The 16,953-nt window shown below is 41.9% G+C and overlaps 1 protein-coding gene across 1 annotated transcript in view; it reads right to left on the bottom strand.

Annotated features, from left to right (window-relative positions):
* The window catches only part of LOC139762577 (uncharacterized), a 228,574-nt gene that overhangs the window by 22,580 nt on the left and 189,041 nt on the right, over positions 1-16,953 (bottom strand). The window contains exon 21 of the mRNA XM_071687618.1: positions 3,210-3,360. Within this exon, the coding sequence (XP_071543719.1) occupies positions 3,210-3,360 (151 nt within the window). The remainder of the gene's footprint in view (positions 1-3,209; positions 3,361-16,953) is intronic.

Here is a 16,953-nt window from a genome sequence, read left to right as displayed (position 1 = left end):
AAATAGTGCTTGTGCAAAAGTGATCTGAAAAAAACGTGGAGTTACAACCATGTCATATCATCATGGCTGTTTAACATTCTTCTGGATGAGGGCATTAAATGAAATAAGGGTGAAGAGGGGTGACTAGTGTGCTGCTATACCATGGACATATATGGAAACTACCACAGTTGTATGCAGACAATGTTATTTTGTTAAATGAATTAGAGGAAGGTTGGATAGAATGGAGGTTGCTTTGATGAAGTGTGCAGAGGAAGAGGTTAATAGTAATTGGAAATAAAAGTAAAACACTGCTTTTTGAAATGCATGGGTTCCCATAGTGTAATATCAGAATGAATGGTGAAGAACTTGAACCTGTATTTGGAAATGGTGACTGTGGAAAAAATGAAGCTTAAAACAGAATCTTAAAAGGGAGAGCTATTGCAGGTAAACTGGTAAACTCTTGGTGAATGGAAAGAATTGACTATTCTGACTGACAAGAGAGGTCAGGATAGGTAATTCTTCCCATTCACCAGAAGTATTACTGAACCTTTAATTTCTCTACCTTGCAAAACTTTACTCTAAGTTTCATCTTCTCCACTATCACACTATCATCCTTAACAATCATCACCCCAAAGCAATAAGAGCAACGAGACAGATAACTTATACAGTGCTTGGAATTAGAACATGGAATGATGATAGGAGAAAGATATCTGGTGTACAGAAATCATGAGAAGGGTACTATAAAGAAAAATGTACGATGATGATATTGAGTAATATGGTTGAAGGTATAATAAAAGGAAGCAGACTGGAAGAGATGGACAGATGCAGTAGGAACGCTATTAGAGATGGAGATGTTTCAGATGATAATGCGGCAGAAATAATTTTTGATCTGGTGCAATTGGAACTGTTTTCAACATAAATATGGAGGAGTAAATGGAGACTTATTTCTAATGTGACATACCAGTTTAAATTGCAAAGTGAAAATGAAAAATAACATAAAAATATCAAAATGATAGGTAATAAAAATTTCTCTTCAATCTTTTCCTGATATATGAAAAACATAATTGATGGTTAATAATCATAAAGAGTCCTTTAGCTTCTTGTTTATAAATCAGTTTCCAGTAATGAAGATTAAAGCAATTCATACTCTGGATGTTCCTTGGGAAATTCACTTAAAGAGGCACGAAATCAGATATGGCAAACTGTCAGCCAGTTTTTAAAAATTATGCTCTTTGTTCTCTGTATACTGGATAGTGCTGTCTATTGACTGAATCACTATCTAATGTCATGCATTGTATCACAAATAGAGTTTGCTGTGTCTTCATCATAATACTTATGATTACATATACTTCACTTTATCTATATCATTATGTAGTGACTTAATTGTATTTAGTCTATCTTTGTATCTTTTGCGATGACACTACTTCTCTCAAATGATGCTTGATACAAGTTTGTGAATTAAATCTAAATCATTCTAACCACAAACAATCTGTGTTTGGTGAATGTGTAACTAAATCACAAAAATATAATAGTACTGATTTTGTGTTGGGCCCAAAATCACCCAAAAAGTACGAAGTTTATTTTATAAATGTGCTGCTTCCCAGAAGTTCTGTATGCTAACTCAGAGATGGACAGCATTCATTATTAGCACACTGAGTTAATATAATTGCTCTATGTTCATTGCAGATGTATCATGTTCAGTGGAAGTGCACAATCTTAAATGTGTTCCATAACCACAAAAAAGAACTATATTTACCGGCACACTGCGTTTCGCAGAAGAGTCCAAGGCTTACTACATCATGTTCACCCTATGTGCACTTTGCTGACTCTAAGAGTCTCTTCATCATGTAATTATAGGATTTTCACAATAAGGAGTGTGTAAAAATGAAGTTGATCACGTTAACCCCAGAAGCAAGATTTGTTATGGATGCTCCATGTTCATTACTGTAAGTAAGAATACAAAATGGAAGAAAAGGAGAAACAGAAAGAAATGAAGGAAGGCATGTAAATGCAGAAAAGAAGAGGTATGGAGGGAGGAAAAGGAAAGGCAAGGGAGGAGTAAAAGGATTAGGAGGTAGCAGAAGAGTAAAGCAAAAGAGGGAAATGAAGAGACAGAAAGCAGAAATGTGGAGAAAGAAACTGAAGAGAAAAGGAAGGAGGAAGAAGGGATTCCCAGTGACAAAGATGCACTACAGTATGGTAACTTTCCAAGGGTGAATATGGACACCCTATAATTTTGATTAAGCTTCACTTAACAGTGGTAAGTTAGGCTAGACTGCCAGACTATGATTCCTTCCATCATGAAAAGAATGAAAATTGGACCACCTATTTCATTTACAATACCCTTTAAGATGTGAGTCATCAATATCTTACTATCTGAAGTGACCAACAATCAAAATGCTGATTACATATTAGTGAGAAGTATGCATATAACAGAAAAAAAAAAACAAATGCTAAAAGCAGAGAGAGAGAGAGAGAGAGTGAGAGACAGACAATTATATCCAGAAAATAATAAGTAACATCCACTGTTATTCACTGAAAAAAAATCAATCAAGGACTGTGCAAGATTTATAAATATTTTAGTAAATGAAAAGCCTCTTGTCTTCAGCTAATTTAGCAGAATTCATTGTGCTGCAAGCAACTGGCTTAATTAAAGTCATGAAAGCATTAGAAGTACAAACTTAATTCACTCAACTTACCTACACAGATGTTATAATGCATACTGAGCCCAAACAAATTATGAGAAAAGAACAATTGCATTTTCTCTGGTTTCAAACCATGACAGGAAAGTTAGGTCATAGTTTTAAGCCTGGCTTGAACTCTTTTGTGAAGTATATCATTAACATAGCTGTACTATGCTCACCTAATTACAGCACGACTTGGCACCACAAACACTTAGATACGAACCAAATTGAAAATCAGACTTCTTGGACATACACACTATCTCTGACAGGGGATGTAACATTCAATGTTCTGTTAAAACTGCATGTGAGTAAAACCAACAGGAGAAAGTTGCCTATCATGACCATAAATATATTTGTATAAAGTATACTGTCAACATAACATGCCTTCCATAATTATGAGAGAGTAGAATGATTGTACAGTGGTATCATTAGGATCACTTGACTCTCATGACAACTCCAGTACATGTAACTACCATCGTATGTCTGTCGCACTGTAAGAGGGCAACAGGAATGCTCCGTTTTGTATCATTAGCTTTTTGTATATACCTGTTGGGCATGGCTTTGGGTGGGGGCACTTGGTATCTGAGTAGGCAGGTTGGAGGCCTTAACAACTGGGATGCCAGACCCTCGCACACGACTACTTGGCTGTGCAATTCGAGATGTTGCTCGACCACTGTATTGTTGTTTGCTGCGTCTCCTGAAACATAAAAATTTTCTTGATTAAACAGAAGGCAGAAGAGGCTACAGAAGATTACTGTATATAAACAAAATTGGTGGTATTTAATGCACACTTGCAGTACCACAATCCTCACGGCTGCCAATATAATGGTACCTGATGCATGCTGGCCTCACTCAACTTACAAATAATGACATATGCTACATACTTGCTCATAACTGATGCAGTGGATTGTATTTAATGGATATGAAGGTACTCATTATGGATTAATGCGTATGTATGTGTTAAATATAGGGAATACCACCTGGACAGGCTCATATAATATCAAAAGAAAATTGCACATGTAATACTTAATGCCAATAGAAGTGCATCTGGTAATGAAGCATAACCAATGCAGAGATATAAGATATAACTGACAAAGAGCTGCATGTGACATACAGTGATTATTACCAACTGGATCAATTGATTTACAAGGTAATTGGGTTTGGGAATAATTCGAGACAAGGAATAATATTCACGTGTACTTTTTATGAGTGATTATGTTTGACGTGAGGAAAAAAATTATACAAAGGGAAGTCAACAATGTAGTACCTATACTGACCTACAAATAAACATCCTTCCCAAGCACTAGTACTGTAAACACACTTTCATCCCTGATATCCAAACTTTACTCATAATACAAAATTTATATAACCTACTTCTTCAATTAATCCACATAGCACAGCATCATTACAAAATGATATGATTTGCTGTACACTCTATTCATCTGTTAGATTCATGATGCCATTTAACACTTGTGTATAATGAACCTGTAATTATTAATGGAACTTCTGTGGTCATGCACTATTTTCATGAGTATCCTCTTTGCTAGTGCTAAAAAAAATAAAAATGATTCAGTTCCAATTCTACTCTCCATTGCCTTAATGTTGTATGTCAGATGACAAGTTCACTAGAGTAAATTTTGAAATTTTGCAGATAAGAATTAAGATACCTAAATGTGAGAAAGCAGATGGATGGACTCGAGCAGTAAAGGATAATGGTAATGTCACAGGCCCATGAAATGCCACCTTATTCATTATTAGCATTAAACACAGAGCATACAGTTTTTTAAAAGGTAACTTGCACATTGGAAAAATAGTCCATAACCTGGATCGACATTTTTTTCTCTCCTCTAGACATATGGCAAGTCTTCAGAAAGTCTAGGTTATGGAATATTCAGGGTTTTGGAGATTCTGAGCTTAGAAACAATTACTCTTCAAATAGTTACACTAATATTTGTTCAGAGTCAAAACTGATGCACAAACAGTATATCTAAACTATATACAATAATAATTGGTCAATACAGTCATAAATACTGCACAAAATGTAAACACATGACTAAAAGTCATAACTGATACATAGAGCACCATAATACAAAAAGTCACAAAACTGTTCATATATGACTTTTTTTTTTTTAAATTTTCCAAAAGAAGGAACAGAGGGGGCCAGTTGAGGATATTCCAAAAAAGGCCCAGTCCTCTGTTCTTAGCGCTACCTCGCTAACGCGGGAAATGGCGAATAGTTTAAAAGAAAGAAAAGATGACTTGATAACCAATACTCAGATTCAAAACTGACAAACAAAAGAACATATTGGACACAAGTAGTATAATTGCAATATGGAAAAGATCACTCTCTCTCCTAGGATTGACCACAGCCAAAGACCATCCACTATCTTGCCCCTTGACAACTCACAGATGATGAAGCAGGATGAAGGAAAACAATATGTGTCATCAATCACTAGCATCATCTCACCATTTCTCATCACCCCATCACTCAGAAACCTCTCACCACTGATTTTGGAAAGATCTCATCAATAATATGCAGTTTATATGTAAAAGGAACTACTAAACTGAATACAGTGAATGTCACAGGCATGCTGAGACCGGTGTTAAAACGTTACTGATATACATTCACCATGCAGGAGTGTGTACCAGCAATGCAAGTCCTTTCACTTTTTCCTTTGATAGGCTTTGATGCATGATGTGAAGTCTGGTTAAGATGAAACTTGGAGGGTCTTGTCATTGGTGGTTGTTATATACAATGAGCACAATCTCTTGTGTACTGAGTCAATGTGGAGAACAATCAGTATAAACCAGCTCAAGGATCATCGTGGAAGACCAGCACTGGAAGATCAATACGGAGGAAAAACTTGGTAGCCCATCATACGGGAAACTGCTCGAAGGGCATCAGAGAGGACCAACATGGGGTAAAATATATGAGGATGATTACTGATGAAAATATAAAGGATCATCAATGAGGAGGACAACCACAGACCAACTTAGGGTACCATCAGTGAAGACTGTCAATGTGGACCAACGTGTATGACAGATAATAAGGATGACCAGCATGAAGGACCATCACCAAGGACGAACTCTGGACCAGCATGAAGGACCATCACCAAAGACGAAAACTGAATCAGATGAAGAGCTATCACCAAGAACGAACTCTGGACCAGAAAGAAAGACCACCACTGGACCAGCATAAAGAACCATCGGCCAGGACGAATACTGGATCAGCATGAATGGCAAGCACCAAGGACGAGCACTGGACCAACAGGAGGGACTATGACCAAGGACGAACAATGAACCAGTATAATGGACCATCATCAAGACAATCACAGCGGACCAAAACGTTAGACCATAATGATTATGAGCAAGACAACCTTCAGTGTTCTCCCCTGACGAGAACACATTTGCTGAAGCACATCCTCTGTACTCAACATCCACGAAAAATGATTCACAGGACTGAAGGTACTGAGAGGGAAGAGAGAGGAAGAAAGCGGCGGCCGTTCCAGCCATAACAGGCGTATAATGATCGCCATAAAGATGCTCTTTCCACTAGTCCACCCTGTGCTATAAAAAACGAAAATAGCTCTGACGCTCCAAATTAGCATTATCGATCTCCCAGTTTTGGGCATATGCACCAACTTATTTGATATAGGAGAGGATATATTCGTAATTCCTTAATGTGAAGAAAACAATAAATGGATGCAACAGCGAGTGTGACGGTATGGGCGCCAGCAGGAGTGAGGGAGAGCGAGGGGGCGGTGGAACGTCGCTCGCCACCAGTGAAAGACAACATCCCCAACAATCCTTCTCCCTCTCCACTACCTTACTTCTCTTTACTCCAACACTTTCACGTTTTTAATGTTTACTTGTGGTATCATGGCGCGTGTCCCAGAGGTACCGCTAAAAGGCTCTGGACTGTGAAACTGGTAATATTTCATGGTTATCGAAGCAATGTGATGATTAATGTCCGGACGTTTGTCTAGCTCAGCGACTCCTCTTAAGAAGGTAATACACCTCGCTCCACCCTGGTAAGTAATACTCCTAATTTCTCTACGGTAGGTTATTTTTAGTCTTTTGAGTCGGTAGTATTTCTTCACCGATCGTAAGCAAGCCTTCCGCAGGAGAGATATTATTTCTAAACTTCCGTAAAAGTAAACTTTTGGCTCTCCCGCACCACACTCCACAGTACACGTGTCCCTCTCACCTTACCTCGGGAGGCCGAGCTGCCACGATAGTTTCCAGGCCCCAGGCAGGTGTCCACAACCCCACCAACCCACCCAAACAAGCAGGATATTACTCATCAAAACTTCATTCCACAAGTAATGGTAAGTGTGCGTGTTCGGCCGACACTACCAACACGCATCCATAACAAGGTCAAAGGTCGCTACAGATATTATCCCGTTGCGTCACAGCTTTGAGCATTATCACCGAATAATTCATTACGCGCGCCACGTTACGTACTGTCGGAAATTACAAAACACAGGGGCAAGTACACATGACTCACCCACGGAAAAAGTTGATGATGGCTAACATGATTGTCAGCATGTGTTTAGGACGACAACACGTGAGAGCTGGCATGGATAGATGCGTCTAGACACACACGACAGGAGAGCCTCCCGCGTGTGGAAGGGCGTGGCGCTGGGCTGACTGCCTGCCTGCCTGGCCGGGACGTGCTTACAAGCATCACAACACACCACAAGCACCACACTAACCAGCCAGCCAGCCAGCCAGCCCACTGCTCAAGACGAGGTCGGGGTGAGGGCAAACAGGGCATACAATCACACTACCCCCCCCTGGTGACCGACGACGTAAAGCGGGCCGCTATCACCGTCCACGACACATGTTGAAGCTGGACCCCTGTTGTGTGTTGGGGTGAGGAGGACTGGCGACAGTGAGTGGGAAGAGAGACAGAGAGGGGCTGGTGAGCGGTACAACAACGTGGGCTGCTTGGTGGCTCCTGCTGCAGATCATATGGTGGTGGTGGTGTCCGGCCCTTCCCCGCCCACACTCTCTCGCTCACTCCCCAGCCTAACACCTCAAGGCCCACCACCACCACACATCAGGCCAAGCAACACCACACAGCAGGTCCACCTCAAAAATACAGCAGACCCAGCAACAGTACACACTTGACCTACCAACCACACAAAAGGCCCAGCAACAGTACACCCTAGACCTACCACCACAACACAGTAGGCCCACCACCACCACCGCAGAGCAGACAACACCGCACAGCAGGCCCTCCAACACTATACACCACTACCATCACACAGCAGACACACCAATACCGTCACACAGCAGACACACCACTACCGTCACACAGCAGATCACCACCACACTGCGAGTCCACCACCTCCACACACACACTACTACTACCACCACCACCACCACCACATAGCAGACTCACTATCACCACCATACAACACAGAAGGCCCACCACCAATACACACCAGACCCATCACCACACAGCAGGCGCACAACCACTAAACACATCACCACCACCACACAGAGGGCCCACCACCACTACACACCATCATCACCACACACCAGACCCATACATCATATGAAACTATGACTACAAGGTACTAAGTTCGTAAGAGAACTAACGATGGCCTCTTAATTTCATAGATAGTATGAAAGTCTACAAACAAACGAAAAAAGCGCGGGAAACCAAAACTATCTTTTACTGTTATTTGAATACCTACCAAGTAATATGAATACCTATCAAGTAATTTGAATACCTGTCAAGTAATTTGAATACCTATCAAGTAATTTGAGTACATATCAAGTAATATGAATACCTAACACGTTACAATATCTATCACATAATATGAATATCTATCAAGTAATATGAATACCTATTAAGTACTCTGAATTCCTAACAAGTAATTTATATACCTATCAAGTAATCGGTATACCTGTCAGGTAAACAAACAGGTTTCGTATCCTTTGTGAAATTATCTTAATACCAGGATAATTAACCAAGAGAACCGGATGTATGTTTGTATGATTATGCTGTACTATGTTTATGCAGACTAATTTTTTTTTGTCAAAATGTTTGAAACGTCCTTGACTACTATGTAACCCACTGATGCAAAACCATCACATACAATATAACCAACTGAGTCCAGTGTACCGCCAGCGTAACCAACAGTGTCCAGTGTACCGCGTGTAACAGATAGTGCCCAGCTGTGTACCGCGTGTAACTAACAGTGTCCAGCCAGTGTAGTATAACCAAGTGTCCAGCTGTGTTCAGCCAGTGTAGTATAACCAAGTGTCCAGCTGTGTTCAGCCAGTGTAGTATAACCAACAGTGTCCAGCTGTGTTCAGCCAGTGTAGTATAACCAAGTGTCCAGCTGTGTTCAGCCAGTGTAGTATAACCAACAGTGTCCAGCTGTGTTCAGCCAGTGTAGTATAACCAACAGTGTCCAGCTGAGTTCTGTGTATCGCCAGTGTAACCAACAGTGTCCAGTTGTGTACTGCCAGTGTAATTAAGTGTCCAGCTGCGTACCGCCAGTGAAACCAACAGTGTCCAGTTGTGTACTGCCAGTGTAACTAACAGTGTCCAGTTGTGTACTGCCAGTGTAACCAACAGTGATCAGTTGTGCAGTGCCAGTGTAACCAACTATGTGCCGCCAGTGTCTCACACACAACATGGTCGACCAGCCAGCCAGCCTCTCATCCCGAGGTATGAGGACGTCCTGCGTCCCTGGTGAGGCCGGCATGACTAATGTAGTAATGCAGGTGTCCTACAGATGGAGGAGCTTCCCGTGCCACCCCCTCGCCCCTTCCACCCTCACCTCACCTCCCGCCGTCCACCCCATCCTCACCCTCCTACGGTCCGGGCCAACCCCTACCTACCTACCTCCTCCAGCCACCTGGGTGAGTCACACACACACACACACACACACACACACAGAGTCCAGGGACGCCCGCCTGTAAAGGGGTTATGCCTCCTGTCCAGATGATCTTCAGAGGCCCGTCTTATTCAGCTGCCTTTAGCTGATTCTGCTTTGTGGTTACGGTGACCGACTTGCTCTTGTATCGCACACTTCGACCCCTGGAGCATTGACGGTACGACCCTTCAGTATGGTGGCCTGGTCTTGTGACCTAAGGGTCAGGTCAGGTCAAGTGCCAGGCGATCATGACAAGGGTCGAACCCCCACGCTCTCAATTGTATCGCGGTCGTTCCCTACGATCGCACCATCGTTCTCAAATATCGTACCATCGTTCTCAAATATCGTACCATCGTTCTCAAATATCGTACCATCGTTCTCAAGGATGGCACCAACGTCCTCAAAGATCGTACCATCGCTCTCAAATATCGCACCATCGTTCTCAATGCGCTAAATTCATTAATAATTTCTCCCAAGCAAGTTAGAAACATTACAGTCTCCACACGTTAATACAAATGACAGCTGGTGAGAGAGAGGAGGGGTGCAAATGAGGCCATTGTTCCTCACTAGGGCGGGACGTGCAACTGTGTATAATGTTTCCTTTACGGATTCCTCTAGCTGTCGTGTTAAGGCCAGTCGCTGGACGTTTGACCCGTGGTGCTGAGGCCAGTCACTGTGGTGGCGGTGTATCCAGTCACTGGACGCTTGATCTGTAGTGCTGAGGCCAGTCACAGGACGCATGAGGCCAATCACAGAACACTTCACCTGTGTGTTGAGGCCAATCACTGAACGCTTCACCTGTGTATTAAGGCCAATTACTGAACGCCTGAGGCCAATCATTAAACGCATGAGGTCAATCATTGAACGTCTGAGGCCAATTATTAAACGCTGAGGCCAATCACTGAACGCTTCGCCTTCCACGGGTGAAAACCACCTCCCTCTCACTCTCGCCACCGGCAGGTGTCATGCTGAAGTGTCAGCAGCAGTGGCCAGGCAACACCGGCTCCCACCATAAGATCCCCGATAAGGACTTTGATTCCAGGGGCATAAGCCCAAAACAGCAATGTACCCCTCGACCACAGGAACGGGTAGCACGAGCAAGAGAAGGTACCTCAAGGTGTGTGTACCTTTGCCTCTACAACAGCAGCAAACTACTGCTACATCAACCACACTGACCCACCCCCTCTCTCCCGCCGCTCTACTGTCCTCGTCACTTCCACGCCGTTCTGGAAGCTACGTCCTTCTACGGTCTCAAGAAGCTATATAAGAGGAGTGAATATAACAATGGTTGGGGGCGGTGCGGTCCTGAGGAGTGCGAGACTTAATTTACAGAGGGGCGTGGCTGTGTAGATCAGATATACCTACTATCAACAGTGAAGGATTAAGAAAGGTTAGAAAATATATATATATATATATATATATATATATATATATATATATATATATATATATATATATATATACACACAATCACCATTTCCTGCGTGAGTGAGGTAGCGTTAAGAACAGAGGACTGAGCCTCAGAGGGAAAATACTCACTTGACCTCCTTCTCTGTTCCTTCTTTTGGAAAAAATGAAAAGTGGAGGGGAGGATTTCCAGCCCCCCACTCCATCCCCTTTTAGTTGCCTCTTACGACACGCAGGGAATACGTGGGAAGTATTCTTTCTCCCCTATGCCCAGGGATAATATATATATATATATATATATATATATATATATATATATATATATATATATATATATATCCCTGGGGATAGGGGAGAAAGAATACTTCCCACGTATTCCCTGCGTGTCGTAGAAGGCGACTAAAAGGGGAGGGAGCGGGGGGCTGGAAATCCTCCCCTCTTTTTTTTTTTTTTAATTTTCCAAAAGAAGGAACAGAGAAGGGGGCCAGGTGAGGATATTCTCTCAGAGGCCCAGTCCTCTGTTCTTAACGCTACCTCGCTAACGCGGGAAATGGCGAATAGTGTAATATATATATATATATATATATATATATATATATATATATATATATATATATATATATATATATATATATATATTAACTACCCCAGGACCTCTTTCAGAGGAACTCTCCTCACGTTACCCATGAGTTCTCTCCTGAGTTTCCTGCAGCCCAAGGCTGCACTACTTCCTATAACAGTGAAGTGTGAAAAAACTGTAATTAGAAAGGAACTAACAGACCTCTTTGAAGCACGAAGACGAGTGCAGATAAGCACAAGTAGAAACCTTTTCCATCACAGTGAAATGTGTAAAGTATATAAATGTATATGGAGAAAGTAATTAGATCAGCAGATTACATGACGTTGTAACTGATAGACTAAGGCTAGGCTATACGCATCATGCCTCCCTCTTTGGCCTAACTGGAGACGTTAGCCGTGTGGATCGTAAAGTTGATCAAAGATTTGGACACAAACTAGAACGCTATATCTTAGAATGCGAAAAAATAGAGTCTTTTAGGGATATATCTAAACAAACCCTGCAAGAAATGTCAATACACCTTATTGTTAATCACAATATACCTGAAATTTTAAGTTTGTATCTAATTTTTGCATCTTGGTAAAATTTACCATATGAAACTATGTAATCTATGTCATGAAATACGAATTGTAACATGTAACATCAATCCACTGGATTATGACTTAAGAACTTTTGTGACCCGTGTAATAATCCTTTTGCTCTTCCGCACACAGGATGAGCATGGGAGGCACAATCAACTTGCCGGGGACACCGGCAACAAATCAATCTCTGGTATGAGAAGCTGTTTGATGACACATTGTGTTTCCAGTGATACAGCCTTGCTGGAAGGTGACTGACTACTCGCTCGCGGGATAACCTCCAGCAAGCGGTGAGACACACGACAAACAAGAGACATTACGTAATAAACACTCGATCTCCCGGCCCTAAGATGTGGCGGTGGGCAGGCAAGACCATTCATAAATTCATCACACGCACTTGACAAACTCGAGCGTTGTAAGAGATGGGACAAAAATGTAGGATGTGCCCAGTGCGTATGACACTCGGGAGAGAGAGAGAGAGAGAGAGAGAGAGAGAGAGAGAGAGAGAGAGAGAGAGAGAGAGAGAGAGGGAATCACATGTGAACGACATCGTAGCTTCGCCCGCTGAGGGACTGCAATCCTCTCCTTAAATGTAACCATAAATCAATCACAGCCGCCCCAGGGCCTAAGACCACTTGACCTCCCTGTATTTCTGTAGCGCCGCGTCCTACAAGCCGGAGAGGGGAAAATACAAAAAATTTCACGAAAAAAAGTAAATAAAATAAAAGAAAAATAAATATAGAAGGACAGAGCGTACTGGCTAATGGAGCGTCTGACGAAGAAGCGTAGTTACAACATAAATATTACTCCATCCGAATGATATCTTTTACCATTTGTGTTAATATATAGAGTACGTACTTGCAGACTTTTGTGACGCACGAAATTTACCAGGATTATTTTGGTAGAAAATGAGGTTGTGAAGGGTGGGTGGGTGCAGGTATGTAGGCGGTATAAGCGAAGCACAATGTGGTGTAAGTGTGGTTGTGAGGGAAGACATGAGTGTACGGGGACACGTGAGGGAGGCAGATGTTAGTATGAGGCATCTTAAAGGAGAAACGCAAGCTGCTGGCCCCATACTGGCCACCCTCCCGGAGTCTGGAACGCCTGGGAAGGGGGAGACGAGGGGGGGGGTGGATCACAATGGCTGGAACCCGCGTGCTGTACTACATGTACTACAGAATGATGAAGGGATAAATGTACGTAAAATGTATGGTTTATCCATATATATATATATATATATATATATATATATATATATATATATATATATATATATATATATATATACAACAGCATGTACACAATACAGCCGGCCCTCTAGCGTACAGTGGAGCCGTCCAAGAGCACATGTGAAGGCCTGTGTGCTCAGTGGCAGGACAGCCGGGGCCGCGAGGCTATTACTCACTGAGTCGACCCTGAGACCCTGGTCTCGTACTTTCCCTGTGACGCGGCATCAATTGGTCACGCCTGGCACCACCTCCCCCCTCTTCCCTCCCCATCTCTCTCTCTCTCTCTCTCTCTCTCTCTCTCTCTCTCTCTCTCTCTCTCTCTCTCTCTCTCTCCGACAAAGGCTATGCATCCTTAATATTCAGGCCAGGTGTTAAATGAAGCTCAGGAAAGGACTAAAAAGACACACATTAGAAGAGAGAAAAGTTGTAGTGCAGTTCATTGGGGTGTTTCAAGCACCTGCTTCTTACGAGAGGTTAAGGTCGAAGCTCTTAGGAAAGACATGAGACGGCAGAAAGCTCTAGAGCTTAGCGGTGTACGGGAAGAAACAAACATCATAACGGCCCACCCTTCAGTTCCCATCGGCAATACAGTTATCATGTGACGTAATGTTTCGCCATATATCACGTCGTCTAACTAAAGGTGAAGACACGCATGCATAGGCCCGCCCGGGGTCGAGTACACACAGTTGGCCAGCAGTTAACACAGCTGTTCATCCTTTCCTTAGAGTTAGTCGGCAAACTGGGTACCTGGTTTCGACTATATATATATATATATATATATATATATATATATATATATATATATATATATATATATATATATATATATATCGGAGTAGAGAAAGTGGGTCAAGTTCCGAGCACAGACTGGATGAGTTGATAGGTGGGAATGCTTTACACTCAACTCGGTCAATAAGTACGTCGAGCCATACCCTCCCAAGACGTGAGAGTAGCACTACACTCAAGGACGATGCAATCCTCTGTAATAATCGGGGCGACCGTTGGAAACAAGAAATTTCGGCATATTGGACGGTACTTGTAGTATCCTGGAGACATACTCTGCTCTTTGCGTAATGTTGGGATCCTAAAGACCATTTTAACGCTACGGTGATACAGAATAAGTTTATTCAGTTGAGCAATGGAATTAGAGGATCATCGGTGGGGGATGGGAAAGTTGTTAGGAGATTCAGAAAAAAAGAAGAACGAATTGGGGTTTTATAGGCTTTAAACTTCCAGTAATTAGGTTATCTCTGCCCCACCGGGTAATCCTGTCCAATTCTTGGTTTATGGGGGGAAAGTTTATATGAGATGTAGATCGAACATTACAAGATGGAGCAGGTTTGGAACTGATGGAAGTTATCTCACGCCGAGTGCGTTTGGTTCCTTGTTGAAGACGGGTAACCGTTAACACAAAGGAGAAAGAGCGTAGGAAACAGGAACCGACACATGAGAGACATTTAGTGGTTATAATGAGAGAGGAAGTGGTTGATCCAGTAACACTTAAATGGAGGAAGAGTGAGGGAGGACAGCCAAAAGAAGGGAGTTTGGAGACCACACCTTTTTTTGAGTTATCAATGGATATAGCACACGACTCCAAGCGTCTCTCTCTCATGAGATGATTAGAAATATATGACTAAGGGATCTTACCTTGCGAACACCATACTTATGATGAGAGACGAGTCTGTAAAATGTATTACAAGACGCGAAAAGAAATGGGAGATGATGGGAGATTCAAAAGCTTTAGAAAAGGCAAGGCTTAATTCAAACAATCTCTGGAAATGTCAAAATCGTCGCCCACCTTTGGGATACACTGTATCACTGCAGGTTTCCCAAAGGAAAAATTCTTTTAGTCTATTCCTCTTGAAATGAGACAGAAGAGGAAACATGGGTATAAGTTCAAAAGCACATTCCTTCAAAACACTATATAGAGATGCCATACGGTCCACGCCTTGCTTGTATCTAGACATTAAGTAGATGGGCATCATAAGATATTAAGAGGTCAGTCATAGGAGGAGGAAATGTTACGTGTCAGTCAAGGTGGAGCTAGAAAAAGGTAAACTGCAGGAAAGGCAGAGCGGCAGACGTTTCTAGAGAACCCTTCGGGCAAAGTCCACCAAGACCAGTCTTTGAAAGAAAACGAGAGGGTTAACACACGTCCTTTAGCTAAAGTTGTGTGTGTTTACAAGACTGTGGTTAGACGAGGCAAATGTGGCGAAACTGTGTACCTGTAGCCCGAAGGCTTACTGCAGGTGATAAACAAAATATTGGGAGAGTGGAATATGATCTTTTAAAATACACAAGATCCAGATCGTTAAAATACAGGATCCAGATTGTTAAAATACAGGATCCAGATTGTTAAAACATAGGATCCAGATCGTTCAAAATGGAAAACGTAAGGATTTCACTCACCACATCACTAGCTCAGAAGGATTGTATTCCCCGTAGGGTAGGTTAAGTGGACTGAGGACGAGAGGATGTCACTGCCTGGCGGAAGGAACTCCTAAAAGTCATTTCGATGCTCAACTCTTTACGTTATGAGAATAGAAAAAGAAGAAAATGAAGTGGTAATGGCAAACAGATCTTTAGCCGTACGACGTTAAAACTTGCGAGGGTAAAAATGGTGTACCGTGGCTGAAATAAACAAAGTTCTCTTCTGGAGCAGAATACAGAATTTATAGTGTTATGGTTGGGAAAGTGCAAGGAATTAATGCGAGTATCAACAAACAGCGGAGTCTCCAAGATAATTAAGATATTAGGGGAGGCGCTAGCCAGACGGTCTTAAACTGATTAAAATTCAGAAATACAACAAATGCTGCTGCTGCTATGGCTGCAAAATGTTAAGTTTACTGAAGCGGGTCTTGGGAGAGGCCGGCATTGCTGACGCCTCTCAGCTCTCCCTCTCGTTGCCACCGAAGACTGACGTGTCTATAAAGATTTATAACGATTGGGGCAGGAGAGAATAGGAAGATATGAATATATATATATATATATATATATATATATATATATATATATATATATATATATATATATATATATATATATATCTTCTTTCTTTCATACTATTCGCCATTTCATTTCCCGCGTTAGCGAGGTAGCGTTAAGAACAGAGGACTGGGCCTTTTTTGGAATATCCTCACCTGGCCCTACTTTGTTCCTTCTTTTGGAAAAAAAAAAAAAAAACGAGAGGGGAGGATTTCCAGCCCCCCGCTCCCTCCCCTTTTAGTTGCCTTCTACGACACGCAGGGAATACGTGGGAAGTATTCTTAATCCCCTATCCCTAGGGATATATATATATATATATATATATATATATATATATATATATATATATATATATATATATATATATATATATATATAAGATTTAGATAGCTGTATGTTGACATATTCAAGCTGGCCACGTAAATAAGTTTTAATGTGAAACAGACTGAGACGAGCAAACGTGACACGGAGGATGTAAGAGATGTTTCCGGGCATAACTTCACCACTACGTCAGGAGGGCAGCACTCCCCCTGGCGGCTGAGGTCTACAACCTAACTCAGTACAATGTCTCATATTCTCTACGTACAACCTTCCTTTTATCGTCAATTCCTACGGTTG

This window comes from Panulirus ornatus, chromosome 1 (assembly GCF_036320965.1).
Source record: "Panulirus ornatus isolate Po-2019 chromosome 1, ASM3632096v1, whole genome shotgun sequence".
Classification (NCBI taxonomy): Eukaryota; Metazoa; Arthropoda; class Malacostraca; order Decapoda; family Palinuridae; genus Panulirus; species Panulirus ornatus.
This window is presented reverse-complemented; position numbering and strand designations above follow the sequence as displayed.